This window comes from Larimichthys crocea, chromosome XIII (assembly GCF_000972845.2).
Source record: "Larimichthys crocea isolate SSNF chromosome XIII, L_crocea_2.0, whole genome shotgun sequence".
In the NCBI taxonomy this organism is placed as follows: Eukaryota; Metazoa; Chordata; class Actinopteri; family Sciaenidae; genus Larimichthys; species Larimichthys crocea.
This window is the reverse complement of record NC_040023.1, coordinates 26,185,227-26,200,395: the sequence shown is the minus strand read 5'-3', so window position 1 is coordinate 26,200,395 and position 15,169 is coordinate 26,185,227. Positions and strand designations below refer to the sequence as shown.

Here is a 15,169-nt window from a genome sequence, read left to right as displayed (position 1 = left end):
TAGATGGGGAGGGTCGTCCCACAGAGACGGTGGAAGGGCTGGGAAACAAACATCTCTGTCTGTCAGCCTCTCTCTCCCTCTCTCTCCCTCACTAACAGCTTCTCATCTCAGGGAGGAGAGAGAGATCAGGTCCAGGAAAAGCTGGTTGTCATCTGTTTCTGTTGATGACTTAGAGGGCACACAGGATGTGCTGTAGGTGTGTGTGTGTGTGTGTGTGTGTGTGTGTGTGCGTGCGTGCGTGCGTGCGTGTGTGTGTGTGTGTACATTCCAGTGCTCCAACATATATATATATATCTACCGATCTGAAGGATGTTTCTGGTTTACTAAAACTTAACCATACTTCATATTTGTGAGTGGTTTTTGTAGTTCTGGTGACAATCTCTGTGGCTAATAAATAAAACTGTGCTTGCTAAATTAATCGCTGAGATGTGGAAACACATAGACATCATGAAAAAAGAACGAACAGACAGATTTGTTAAGTTATAACCAAAACATGCTGGCCAAAAGTACAAACATAAGACTCATAGTTAACCTTCTCAAGTAATTTTAATAGGAACTCTCTGTATTCTTATCCTAAATTTCTCTTTCTATAAATCCAAGTCAGATTCACAAATCTTCACAAACTTAATGAACGCCACCTGCTCACAAGATTTCATCATTATATCCAATGCCTACCAAATTGCCTCACACGGCTCTTCTTTCCTCTCTGTTTAATTCACACAAATGTCATACAAAGAGTAAAGTGACTTGGGTTTAGAGAACTTGAAGCCCTGTTGTTTTCTTGTTGAAAATCAGCAGGATAAAAAAAAAAAGAAGAACAAATTAAGTAATGTCAGTGGTGGTTTTAGAGGATCGGAAAATATGAGGCTGTCAACACTGTGTCATCGCAGAGCAGTAACAGAAGGAAACGGAACGGAAATAAAGAAAGAGCTTTTGACGTGAAGTTAGACGGCAAAAAAATGCCTTGTTTAAGCAAATTGTTTTGTGACTCAAATGGGAGACGGTCAGGACAATGTGACAGTGAAGAATGAGAAAATAATATTTTACAGGTGATGTTACCTTTATGCCACTAAAATCAAAACAGTAGTGAGCTACTCAGGATGAATTGTAATTGTATTGTTTGGTGGACTCTTTACTCTCCACTATCATCAAATCAGAATGCTAACTTGTCAAATATTATTATATTATATCATATTGTTAGCATGCTGATGTTAGCATTTAGCCATTTGTCGTGTTTATTTTTATTCAAGTTATTTTCATAAACACATTGAAACTCTTAATTTTATTTCAGCTAGAACTTTTTATGAGTCTTAAAGGTCCGGTGTGTAAGATTTAGTGGCATCTAGCCGTAGCTTAGCATCTTGCTAATTGCAACCGCCTTGCCTCACCCTCTCCTTCTTAGCATGAAGGAAAAACTATGGTGGCTGTAAACGTGCAAAAACGCAAAAGATCCTAACTACAGCCCGTGTTTAGTTTGTGCTTTTTGGGTCACTGTAGAAACATGACGGTCCAACATGGTGGACACTGTAGAAGAGGACTGTGGTGTCTGTAGATATATAAAATTCTATATTTAAGGCGACAAAAGCATAACTAAATCTTTTGAGATGATTCTACCCTTATTTCTCCTATTTGAGAGACGCACTATTCTCAGCTCTTAACCAGCAACAGCATACAACGCCATTAATTTTAGCTTGGGAGTTCTCTCTTCGCTCCATGTCTTTTTATAGTTTTGCTGTTCATACTGTACTCCCCGCTGTGCTTCTATTTTCATGAATGCTGTGAGAAATAATTGAAAGCGCCGTGTACGGTGCCGTCTGTTGCAGCGCTCCCACTTCCTCGTGCCTTGTAAATACTGTATCACTGAAACCCCCGCTGTAAGCTGCCGGCTCGGGATTCCTCACAACTCTGAGATGTCAACACTCACTGAAAACTTGAGCCAAGATCAAATCGTAACCAGAGTCTGAACATTGCTCCTGTGGACAGAGACAGTTTTTGATTGATATCAAATTCAGCTCTTTGTCCTTGTCTTTTTGCCCGAGAAAACAGAGTTAAATCAGATTTCCTCTGGTGTGTCCCTGTGTCCTATTTCCACTCATGACATCCATAAGGAGGAGGAAAGGGATGTCAAAGGAGTCACAACCCCTGCTGCAAGTGGTGCTGGTGTAAAGAGCAACAGACAGAGGAGTCCTAACAAGAGCATTTGCTCTTGTTAGGACTCCTTGTTAGGACTCCAACAACTATAAATAAACCATGGCATATTAAAATCAGATTAAATGACCACAAATTTTATATTTAAAGGTAAGTTTATTTCTGTCAACCCCTGGGGATGTCATGAGGTCTGTGGGTGGAGATTTCCAATTTTAACAAAAAGGCTACATTACAAATTGGGGAACTAGAGGTGTGAAGGGGGATTTAATGAAAAGATTCTATTGGTTGCATTGTGGGAAATGTAGTACCTAGCATTTTTGACGCTTGAACCATACTATGGACTAAAGGTCAGCATATCTCAATCTCTGTTGCTTTATTCCTTTAAAATCTGTCTCTTGAGTCCTCTAATTTAAAATCAAGTGTACTTTTGATTTCATTTCTGCAATGACTCCTGACATCCTCAGATACAGTATGGAATCCATGGCCCAACCTCTAATTTTGTCACTAAAACTATTAAATATCTGTTCCATCACCCAGATGTTGATTCCTGGGAGCTTGCTGTTGGATAACCACACCCTGACGTCCAGAATGACTTTCCAGGTAAGCTGCAGGAACACAAGCCCAGACACTGTAGTCAGGTTTCCATCCAGAAAACCAGTAAAAGAAAATGTATATTAAGATGCATATCCATCAACTACTGGGTTCGTCGAAATAATGAGTCAGTGGCGCTAATTCTTCAAATAGGTTCCATTAAACCACCACAGAGGGAGAGGACACAATGTGATAACATCATTAAAAAGCCTTAAACGGTGGTTGTTTCATGTTTAAGGAGCATTACATTCTCCTCATCACTCCACACAGATCTGATGTTTTCATCTCTCCAGTAGACCTGAAGTTTGAGTGACGTTTAAGTTACATGCTTCTTGATTTAATTGCTTTTTTTGTTTGTTTGTCTACAACTCTTTTATAATATTTTGACTCTTTGAGTTTTTCTATGTACATCTATGTACATATAATCATAAAAACTCTGTACTGTCTCTTTGTATTTTCAGGAATTCACTGACTGTTTAAGGAATTATTTGCATGATGAAACACTTGACACTGAAGGTTACAATTTGGAAGAGATGAAAGAGAAACAATGTGATTTTGTGTGTTTTCATTCGAGGCACATGGCATTTAGCCCATTTGGCGACCAACTGTCTGTTTCTCTTGCTGAATATGTGGCTGTTTTTTCATCTGAAACAATTAATCAATTAATTGACTGGCTGATTGGCAGATTTTCTGGGATAATGAATGAATCAATTCCTTTGTTCCAGCCACTCAGGTCTCTGTTTTTGTTTGTTGGCTGAGCAAAACAAGGAATTTAACATGGACACAGACATTGAGTTTGGCTTTGGGAAATTATGACATTTTTCTTTTTTTTCTGACGTTTTATAGACAGAACGATTAATCAGTTAATTCAGAAAATGATGATGATGCATGTAGATGTGTTCTCATGTCTCATTAATATTATATCCAACAGCTACGCCACACAGGTGTTAAACAGAAGTCCTTCACCAGGTCAAGATCTTCAGCTGTGAAGAAACTTCATGAGACCACCAGGAATAATGTGGACAGTGAGACTGGGTCCTTACCATCACAGACTCTACAGGGTGTCATTACGGATGTGAAGGAGGTGCAACAGTCTTCAGGTCCAGGAGGAAGAGAAACTGTGAGCAGTAAGGCACAGTTCAGGGCAGTGGACAGGAAACTGAAATAACAAATATGAAGTATGGTTAAATAAAGATTGTTATTTCCACAGTGCGACGAGTGGTTGATTGATGATGAATCAATTCCATGTCCAATACTTTGACTGTGTGGCCTCAGTGTTGGCACAGATTATTTATTGTGGATTCCTAGCTTCACTTTAAAACTCAATCACTCTTCCGGCCACAGGAACACACAAACATATAAATCCTTTCCCCCAAAAACAAATAGTTTCTGGAGCAGGTCTCTGCGATCATCTCCCCCTTTTCGTTCGCTCTCAGAAGTTGCAAAGGTTAGTGAAAGATATGTTTGTCTTTTTCCACTTCATTGAAGGGTGAACTCAGCTCAGTGCAATAAGAAATGGATTACCCATTCATTAAACGGGCTGTGTCACTCCTCATTGAGTTGGACAAATAGCAAATTAATTTCTAGCCGCCTAATTTCTCTCTGTTCTCCAATGAATTTCCGATAACGTCGAATTACTGATCACAGCCATGTGAACTCCCCCAACTTTTTATCAATTCATTAAAAAATGTGCCACAGCGGAGATGCTACAGAGGAAATTCTCTCTCTTCTTTCTGCATGCTTCCTTCACCAGCACAACACTGTATACAAACAGAGATCAACTCAAGTGTTTAATTAAAATTAAGATATTAAAAACTCTCAGAAAGTGCTGAAGAAAGTTACTTTGTTGCCATTTTGGAATAAGCCGTAAACTTTTCAATCAGTTCATCTCAATATGAAAAAAAGATGTCAGAGTAACATCAGTTCCGTCCCAGTCAAGTGCAGGTCTGTAGGTTGTGGTGTTTTGTAAAGTAGCAGTAGTGTATTGACAGGACAGTATTGATGTTTCAATTAGAGCAGCGTTACATAGTGCCGCAGCATGGTAACATGGTGCGTCTCCTGCCATCTGCTCTGCCTCCACGTCTGACGAACGAGGCACGTGGGGCTAATCGAGCCGCACATGAGCGATGGGACCGCGAGAGCTATCACACTCACACACACATGCGTATCCTATACGCACGTCCTTATGCAGAAAAATGGGGGGAAAGATGAGGGAGAGCTCCTCAGCCCTGCTGTTTAAACAGCCTTTAGAAAACCCTGTGATTCCTCCCCTTCCTCCCTTCACATGTGCCACAGGAGCAGCCAGCAGGTTATTTCTCTGACAAGGAAACAGGCAAAACGCACCAGATGCACGAGTTAAAATTCTTCAAAAGCTCATCTGACAGAAAGACAAAAAAAGGGAACGGCTTCTGCCAGGTTTTCTCGTGCTGGGACGGTCTGAAATAACAGTGTGCATTATGCCTGGCGTTATTGGCTGCCAAACCACACGAATCAAAGACCTCATTGTGTGGATTACCTCGTTAATCTGTTGATGCCATTGAGTAGTATTGCAGGTGTTAATGTGCCAGTTTTTTTTCTCTCTCTCTCTGTCTCTCTCTCTCTTCTCTTATTGGGGAGGTGTAGCGTTAGGTTGGTAATCTGCTTTAAATGCTTTCTGGGGAATGAGACACGCTGAAACCCAGCCAAAAGAACTCTGCTATCATGAAGAGCTTTCTCTTAATACAGCGCACAGGGGCCTGACAGACTGGGGCTGCGGCACTGATGCCAACGGGGACAAGCTAGTGAGCTACACGCCCCACGCCACTTGTTGAAATATATGACTGTATGAATAATGAAAGAGGAAGGGGAAAGTGATATTGCTAAAGCAGTCCCACAATGACATCCATCACAGAAATGCCTCATTGCTCTTCTTCTTCTGTTTTCTCCTGCGAAAACTCCCAAGTTGTGTCTCTTTGGAGAATCTAACCAAAGCTCAGCTCTGTGCCTGCCTGAGCTGATTTAGAGGTGAACTCCTAAACTAGAAAGAGAGAGAGAGAGAGAGAGAGATAAAGAGACAGACAGAGAGAAAGACAGAGGCAAGGGGACAGAAAGAGAGGTAATCCTCCCTTTTTTCTGCTCCCCAGGGTGGTCTCTTCATCCAGGGCCTCAAAGAGGGACAGAATACACCTCCCTGCTACAATGGAGGGGACCCACAGGGGCTGTTGCTATCTGAGTGTGTGTCTATGTGTGTGTGGTGGGGGTGCAGCTTTAAGCAGGCCTTTGAGTGGCCTAATTGCATTGGAATACAGCAGTCTGAGAGCTGGCTCAGATCACGGCGGGCTGCTGGAGGGGTTAGCGCCCGCACCTCGACAGCCACACTCAGCAAAAGAGCCCCGGCACAATGCACACAATTAATGCTCTCCCTCTCGTTAACTCTCTCCCCACTTTTTGTCCTCTCCTACTTTCCTCTCATTCTCCTCCTTCTCACCCCATATCTTACTCTCTCTCCTCTCCCTCGCTTGTCCCCCATCCTCCCTCCCTCCCTCACTCACTCACCCACTGTATTAATCCTGCCATACAGCCTGTCAATCTCCCTCCCTTTGATGCACACAACAATTACAGTAAGGATGAAAGGCGTGGGTCGGCTCTCGTTACGTAAGACTTGAAACAAGCCTTCACGAGAATTATTGATATCTGAACAGCTAATCTGAAATAAAACCTCAGCAACATGACATCTTTGTTATTACTTTTGCAACAATTGATCTGCGCTTGATTAAAAAGTATTGAATGTTTTGTCTTTTACTGTATATATTCCACAGTCTAACAGCAAAGCTACATTGTTATGACTCAGGATATATTTTATTTCGAGGATACAATCTTATGAATTCAAGGAGATTGTCTCATTTTTTAGTTTGTCTGGTCTGGTGCGAGCCAAACAAGGCCAAGTTGTGGCAGCTGTTAGAAGCAAAGCAAAGAAATATCAATTTAGATGTAATTGTTCCCTAAAGATGAGACTGTAATAAACCAATAATGCTCCAACAGGGACTGTTTTGTGTCTTTGTGGCACTAAATACTAAGTTGTTAATCTTATTGTACCTCATTGGATTATATCTCCTATCATTATAGTCCAGATACAATAACAGCATCCAATAGAGTCATATATCCATAGTTAGAGATGATGATGAAGAGAGATGAACGGTTTTATTTTTTCAGCAAAAATATCAAACATTCTGTGATTCGAGCTTCTTTAATGTTCAAATTTGATAGTTTCTGAATTTTTTATGATTAGAACTTGAACCCGTTTAGATTTTAGGGCAAAAGAAGAAATGTAAAGATTCCCTCCGGACATGTTTTAAGACATAGAAATACTGTGCTGGGAATAAATATTTGTGTCCCATTTGTATCCACCAAAAACATTCAATTCCCTTGTAAATCTTAAAATGATATCTACCCCTGCCATCATTAAAAAAAAAAAACAGAATCTCTGAATATCACTTAAAAAAGCCAGATCACACTAATGTAAGGTTGTATGCTGGACCACGATTGGCTGTGCTGCCACATCCAGGTGTTGTCCAGATTTAAGGAGGACTCAGAGAAACTTTCCTCCTTCAGCTGACTAGTGTCAAACTCTGCACGTGCATTCTTCTGCACAGTGAAGCTCAGACATCCAAGTGACGTCACATGAAACAAAACACATTTTCAACCAGAGGGGGACTTTAAATATGTCATGTTGGATTCTGGGAAATTGTCACTGGCAGTTTTCACTAGTTGGATGATGGAAATAGCTGCAGCCTTACATACATTCACTGTCATTTTGTAGTTATTTGTATAGCATCCTTATAAAAGTTGTTACACATGGACTATATTTCACAAAATATAACTGTATAACTGTATCTTCCTCTCTGTCTCTGGTCTGTCACACATACAGACAGATCCCAGCCTCTTCCCCTCCAGGTTAAACTCAACTGTCCTTGCCTTTAAACCAGACTCAGTGAACTGTGCGTGTGGAACAATCAATAATTTTAAAAACATATCATATTTAACCAGCCCCTCCTCTAAATTTCTTTATTACACGAGCCGTGTCTTAATAAAATCTAATTATTTCCGCTCGCAGGACGCTTTCTGCTGAGAAATTGGCAGAGGGATGTGAGCTGATGTATGGGGAGACAGTCGCCTAATTAGAGCGTTAGAAATTGAATCTTTACAGCACACGGGTCATATAATTATCCTACTGTTAATTTAACGCTTACATTCTCTGCTGTTCATTTTTATTCCCTTAAATGTAGTTTGGCAGTGGCCCTCGGTGCTCAGCACTGTGTTTTTACTGAATGAGAGGAGGCAGCATGGCCCCTAACATTGGCCCCTCTGAGTGATTGAATAACTGAGGACCCTGCAGTCCAAATAACAAGGCTCGCATCATTTATGCATTGTTAAGCCATGTAATTGAAACGAGCCATAGTTTGCATATTACACCATTAAAATAATGTGCTTTGCGTTTCTCCCAACACGACTATTTAAGCCTGTGTGGCGATGTGGTAATTCCTTGAATTACAGCCTAATTACCACAATGTTCTTTTGATTTGGCCGATTTCAATGTTACGCCACAATAATGTTCAATATTACCAGAATGAATTACTGAGCCGTGCCTGGAAACTTTTCCTCGTATGACTTAAATCCTGGCGGCTTCATGTGCTATCAGTGCAGCTGGATTCACATCCATAAAGGATTATTAGCCTATGAAATGAGATCCATTAAAGGCCCAATCAGTAATACTTAATTGAAGAGCTTGAGTTGTACATGGAATATGAGCATTTTGTGCTTCTCGACTGATCATCATAGGCCTGTTTTATATCATTATATTAATGTCAACAGCCCAACAACATGAGGAAACATCACAGGTTTATAATTACTGTTTATCATTTATCCCTATAAAAAAGACTGTTAATTATAAGTTAATTTCCAATCTTATGTTTAATGTCTTAATATACTTGGGATGGATTTAACAAACCATGTGTTTATATACAATTTATCTCTCTAAATTTATTCTGAGATGATAGCATTTTACATTTTATTCCTCTTTGTTTGTAACATCAGAGAGTAAGAATTTCTATTTTTCCTCAAAAGCAAGAATCCAAACAAAGCAAAGCTGAAGAACAACTTAAACCAGTGTATGAAATCAAAATTCAATCCAGGTCATCTGAAGCAGGGATTAGAGAACATTTTGTAATTAGCACTTGGCCTTTGTTATGTGCCCCTGTATTGTTCACAGACCTCAGTCTTAACACATGACATGTGTCCTTGTGTGAACTTTTTGAATAAATTAACATCTCTGAGAATGATTTGTGCATGCGTATATTCACTATGTGGACTTTTTCTGTTTTTACTGCACAGTTTAAATATTTTTCCTGAAAATATTTCTTTGATAATTGCTTTTTTATTGCCGTTTAATTTTACTGCTTAGGTCCAAGTTATTAAATAAAATGTTTAATTACACTTTCAGTCATTTGCATAGTTTAGAAGTTATAAATTGTGGATATTGAAGAAGTGCCTCCGTTGATTTATAGGCTTAATTTCTGGCCAGTATGTATTACTTTATTTCTGGTGGATTGAATTGTTATAGGCCATAGACCAACCAAAATGTGTGTTTTAATTGCCTATATACAGTAGGAATTATTAATGTCCTCTAATATTCCAAATGAAGAGACTGTTTCAGAAGTTAGCAAGTTGAAACATACTTCTGCCAAGCAGAATCTTTATTTTTTTCTCCCACAGTTTGCTTTATGTCACTGCAGTGTGAGGAGCTGCTTTGAGGACAGACATAATCTCTCTCATCTTTTTCAGTTTTTCTAGCTCTTTCTCCCTCTCAGGGCCCTGTGCTCTTTACTCCTCCCTCCTTTATCCCTGCGAAGGCTTTGTCCCCGCAGCAGAGAGCCTCTCTAAATAGAGGCCTTTAGATAGTCCAGGAACAGGGGAGGAGGAGGGGGTGAGCAGCAGCGACACGACTGCTGTTGTTTCATTTACCTCTCCCTATGGCAACCAGCAGCGGTCGGCCAGGAATGTCCCCTCTCTGGACAAAGTCCTGGTCCCTGAAGCTGACACCGGGGGTACGACAGCTGGGACGGGATGGAAACCTGCCCTCCTTGCCCTGGACTGGAGGCCTGATTCTGGACTTAATCCTCCTCTTCACTTGTGTCTATCCTCAGTTTACTGGATGATGAGCAGACCGAGAAGCTTTTCACACACTATTAATTCTAAAAGAGTTGTATATAAGACCTTAAAATAATTTCTAAATCTCTTTAGGTGACGTAAAGAATCCTAAAAGCCTTTCTGCACTGTTGCACCACGCTCTAAAGACCCCATAGAGATCCTTTACAGTGCTGTAAACAACCATTTAGGAGCACATGAAATGCACCAAACTACATTTATTAAAGGAACCTTTTGGAAACCACATAAATGGTATATTTCGTATGTTTTTAAAAAAATCTTCAAGCTTTAGATTGAAGCTCAACTTCAATCCAGAGAGCCTGTTTGTGTGTGTAGCCCCTCCTCCAGAGACAGGCTTGTTAATTCATTTTACAGCCTAGTAGGACACAAAAGTGGATTTGTTTACTTTATGGGCTGTTAAAAAGTTTTCATTCATGACATATGAAAGACGTCTACATTTACGAGACCTCACTAACTACACTTTTACACACACACTCATGAATGTTAGTCAAATTGCAGGATTCTGACATTAATAGATTTAATAAGCAATGTTTGACAAAACTTTAGGCAGCAGGAACATCATTGACTTTGCACTGATGCAGTCAGAGTTGTGTTTAAATGACAGCTATCTCCATTTTAAAGTGCTATAAAAGCTTTACCTGACAAATAAGAGAAGACTATGTTCACTAATGACGTCTAACACTGTCAGTTTCATTTATTTGAATCCAATTTATTTACATTTTATTACAAGGATGATTTTTCTCCAATAAAACTGATTTCATTGAAACATGCCAGAGTTTTTTTTACTTCAGCAGATATCTCCATTTGAAAACAAACTAGTTATAAATTTAATTATAGATTTATTGCACAATGCCTGCTTGACTTTAACAGTCATGTCAGTGTGCCTGTTGATTTTTTTTATTAAATAGATTTACAAATATTTAGCTTGTTGTATGAGTTTAAAATGTCATTGAATTTATTTTATCTTTTAATTAAAATGAATAGTTGATCTCTGAAAACTCTGAAAACTTTAAGACAAATGCTACATGCATATTCTGTCACACACACACACACACAAAGCTGCACAAATAACAGACATATTCATATGCACACACAAACAACATCAGCTCTCCTAAAAAACATTTACCTTTCCTTCAAACAGGCCTCGTCTCTTTATGAATGTGCAGATTAAAAGATCTGCATGTCATCTGAAATTTAACAGACTTTGCTGCAATTAAAAAGTCCACATCACCTCGTCGAAATTAGGATGTTACACACACGTTTCCACAACATTTAATATTATAAATATGCGCAGAATTTAAACAATTAACAGCAAACAGTTTAGCTCGGTAAATAAGTGTGTATCCTGCACAACAGAGCTGAGTATTAATCTTCCTGCTGTCTACCTTCAGCCTGACTCTTGATAGAACACGAGTATCAAAGTAAATCAACTGTATCTTACAGTTGCACTGCTGATCCCGGCGCTCCGTCTCCCCATGCTGCACTCCGGCTCTCCGCTTCCACGGGAGCCTCAACTCGCACCTCTCCAACAAAGAGAGTAGTGTTTGTGGAGAGTTCCCCGCAGCCAATCATCGCGTCGTTGCCATTGGTAACCACGTCCATCATCCTTTGACGTCCAATGAGCACCAGGGGCGGGGCTGAGTCCAGGTGCGCCTCGGCGTCCACTTGGCAGAGCGCCTGGGAGCCGCCTGTGGGCAGGAGAGGATCTGTCAAATGCGAGGTTCCTTTAATAAGAGCGACCAGTCCGGCTCCGAGAGTCATGGCGACCGCAGCGTCTAACCACTACAACATCCTCACCTCCAGCGCATCCATCGTGCACTCGGAGCCCGGCAGCATGCAGCAAGCCACGGCGTACCGGGACGCGCAGAGCCTGTTGCAGAGCGACTACCCGCTGCAGAGCAACAGCCACACGCTCAGCCACGCACACCAGTGGATCACGGCGCTGTCCCACGGAGAGGGAGCCCCGTGGTCCTCCAGCCCGCTTGGCGCGGAGCAGGACATCAAACCCGCGGTGCAGGGCGCCCGGGACGAGATGCACAACTCCAGCAGCAACCTGCAGCACCAGTCACGGCCACCCCACCTGGTGCACCAGACGCACGGGAACCACCACGACGGCCGGGCGTGGAGAACCACCACCGCGGCGCACATACCGAGCATGGCTACGACGAACGGCCAAAGCCTTATTTACTCCCAGCCGGGCTTCAGCGTCAACGGGCTGATCCCAGGCAGCGGGCAGGGGATGCACCACCACAACCTAAGAGACAGTCATGACGACCACCACAGCCCGCACCTCAGCGAACACGGCCACCCTCCGTCCCAGCATCAGCACCAGCACCGGCCGCAGAGCCACCACGACCATTCGGACGAGGATACGCCGACCTCGGACGACCTGGAGCAGTTCGCCAAGCAGTTCAAACAGCGGAGGATCAAGCTGGGCTTCACGCAGGCGGACGTGGGACTCGCCCTGGGGACCCTGTACGGAAATGTGTTTTCCCAAACCACCATATGCAGGTTTGAGGCCCTGCAGCTCAGCTTCAAAAACATGTGCAAGCTGAAGCCTCTGTTGAACAAGTGGTTGGAGGAGGCGGACTCCACCTCGGGCAGCCCGACCAGCCTGGACAAAATCGCGGCGCAGGGGAGGAAAAGGAAAAAACGGACTTCAATCGAGGTAAGCGTAAAGGGAGCTTTGGAGAGCCATTTTTTGAAGTGCCCTAAACCGGCAGCGTCGGAAATAATCAGCCTGGCGGACAGTCTGCACCTGGAGAAAGAAGTGGTGAGGGTTTGGTTTTGTAACAGGAGACAGAAGGAGAAACGCATGACCCCTCCAGGAGCTCTGCCGGGGAGCGAGGATGTGTACGGGGACACGCCGCCGCACCACGGGGTCCAGACCCCGGTCCAATGAACTCTTTTGGACCGCTTCTCCAGGACATGTTTATCCTTTTTATTTATCCCCAAGGTTATATATAAATCACTGGACTATGAGACGCTATAGTGGGTGTTTTATGTATAATAGATTGCAGTGAGTACTCACACAATATCTGCAGTGAATATCTGAGAAATGGAAAATGAGTGAGGGGAGGACAGGACATTTTATTTTTTTTCCTCTCCAGAGCTAAAAGGAACATAAGCCTGTGTTGTGTTCTCCGAGGATACATGCCCAGCACTGTGACTCCAGTCGACGCAGTTTCAAGGTGTAGCCCCTATTGTGTATTGAAATTATACTTGACGAGGAAAAAAAGAGCGGGAGGGGGAGGAGGGATACCTGGTTTTTAGTCGAAAAGCTGAATGCTTTCCATTCGCCACTTTTATATCAAATCACAAAACACATTTCTGTTTTTGTTCCTGCGCGTAAAAAAAAAACAAAAAGGGGAAAACAAAATGCAAAGGCGTTTAGTTTTGTAGCTCTTAAATTGTGCGTCCAGCAGTGATGGGTCGGTTGGTGGTGCAAAAGGGGGGCGAGGGAAGGTAGGAGGAGGAGGGTTGGGGATGGGGAGTGGGGGGTCAAAGGAACTGCGTTAATGGAGTAAACTGGAGGCTAGTAAAGGCTGCAGCCCCAGTCCAGTGGAGTCCAGCTGAGGGTGAGCATCGCCTGAGTCCCATCTGTCAGCCAGACAGCACAGAGCCGCTCTGCATGCAGAACACTGCTGGGAAACTGCAGGCCATTCAGCTTATTTATTCTGTGAGGAGAGGGTCAGGATTCACATGAACACAAATTATTATTATTATTATTATTATTATTATTATTATTCACAAGCTGTTCTTTTCATTTATTTGTCAGGTCGTTGCCATGCATTTCATTTCAGCCATTTTGTTCATCTTCTATCGTCTGTGTTGCTTTATCACACGGGGGAACTTGCTCGTAGACATTTGATTTTATTTTTTAGTAATGTTAATGAGATTGTAATTTATTATACGACCGCTTTTATAGATGACACAAAGTGCGAGATATATATAAGATGACACCGAGGAGGCTTTTGTTTTGTAGAGAAGAACAGAGACATATTTTTAATTTTTCATTTCTTTGGTTTGCTTTCAGCGGGATTGCCACAGCCTGGACCGTCACAGCTAAATGTATATACATCTTTTCTCCGTACAGTAGCTTGATTTTGGTTTTATGCAAAAACAGATATCCAGGGATTGTTTTTTTTTTTTGTTTGTTTGTTTGTTTTTTTCATTTTATTTTTCCTCTCATGTGGAAACAGCTTCTTTTTCTCCTCCCTCCTGATTTGTGTTCCTCATGCAGAAAACAATAAGCAGAAACGATCATGGCATTGAAGTCTTTCCTCAGTAGCTTTAATGAATCGATCCAACTCATAATTCACTGGAAATTCAAGTTGTGGGATGTAGACCTGTAGCAATCCGACGCTGTTTTCTTGTTGTTTTTGTTTCATTGCTTGTTAAACCAGTGGTTTGGGGTTATTTGGGGGGATATAGGCTCTGTCATATTCACTGGATGAACTTGGGGTAGATAAAGCAGAGGTGATAAACGCCTGTAGGTGTTTCATCACTTGACACATGAACAACGGACTTGCACATTTTTAAATAATGGGGTTGATATTAAACAGCTTTTTTCCAACGTCCAGGCTAAATGTTTTTTTATTTGAATCCATAATGCTGCTGCGGTGAGTTCACTGTCTGCCTGACATCTGTGCTGCTAAAAAAAAAAAAAAAAAAAATCTGCCTCTTGCTTTGAGTCCATTCGTTTGGGTGGAATTAATGGCTGAGAGAAAATCAGGCTTGATGAATGGAAGATTGTGAGCCGGTGATGTGTTGTTTCTGCCCCAGGCTGCTTTTTTTTTTTTTTTTTAATGGACTGGCTTTGGCTGAGCTTCCATCTAGGGTTAAATTAGAGGTTCCCAAAATGGAGTCCGAGGACCAGCAGCGGTCCTAAGGAGGACTGAAATGAGTCTGACGTGTTGATATTTTGATTTCAGCCAGCGAGAGGTTTCCCTGTCTCTGTTACACCCTCACAATGTTTGAGACTAAAAGAAAACAATTTAGATCGAATCTCACAAAGAATATTAACATTTTAAAATATCTCTTATATTCACCAATATTATCTGTAGCTTTGTCCGAGGCTAAGAAAAACTCTAATTTATGTATATTTTTTCGACTTGCATTGTTGGTTGAACCCTTTACCCGGTTTTTAAACGCATCATAAACTGGGATCTCTGTTTTTAAACAAAACTTAAAGCATAAAAATAATAATAACAATAATTTCTATAGG

At 41.7% G+C, this 15,169-nt stretch overlaps 2 protein-coding genes and 1 long non-coding RNA gene across 6 annotated transcripts in view; 2 read left to right on the top strand and 1 right to left on the bottom strand.

Moving 5' to 3' along the window:
- Positions 1-3,948, top strand: part of LOC104923770 (furin-like protease kpc-1) — a 162,484-nt gene extending 158,536 nt beyond the window's left edge. For all 4 annotated transcript variants that reach the window (XM_027287075.1, XM_027287074.1, XM_027287076.1 and 1 more), the window contains 2 exons: positions 2,686-2,748; positions 3,671-3,948. In XM_027287075.1, coding sequence (XP_027142876.1) covers positions 2,686-2,748; positions 3,671-3,907 — 300 coding nt within the window. In that variant the 3' untranslated portion in view covers positions 3,908-3,948. The remainder of the gene's footprint in view (positions 1-2,685; positions 2,749-3,670) is intronic.
- The window catches only part of LOC113747380 (uncharacterized), a 14,802-nt gene extending 3,321 nt beyond the window's left edge, over positions 1-11,481 (bottom strand). Inside the window, exons 1-2 of the long non-coding RNA XR_003463612.1 lie at positions 11,384-11,481; positions 3,783-3,898 (exon numbers count right to left, since the gene is read on the bottom strand). This is a non-coding gene — a long non-coding RNA (uncharacterized LOC113747380). The remainder of the gene's footprint in view (positions 1-3,782; positions 3,899-11,383) is intronic.
- An 89-nt stretch (positions 11,482-11,570) lies between these two features.
- On the top strand, positions 11,571-14,605 carry pou3f2b (POU class 3 homeobox 2b). Its single transcript, XM_010736949.3, has one exon. It carries the CDS (start codon positions 11,702-11,704, stop codon positions 12,842-12,844), a length of 1,143 nt encoding a protein of 380 aa, XP_010735251.1. The 5' UTR covers positions 11,571-11,701; the 3' UTR covers positions 12,845-14,605.
- Positions 14,606-15,169: the final 564 nt, after the last annotated feature.

Excerpts from the sequence above, each read along its gene's own strand:
- pou3f2b (XM_010736949.3), top strand. The coding sequence starts at position 11,702 with ATGGCGACCGCAGCGTCTAACCACTACAACATCCTCACCTCCAGCGCA.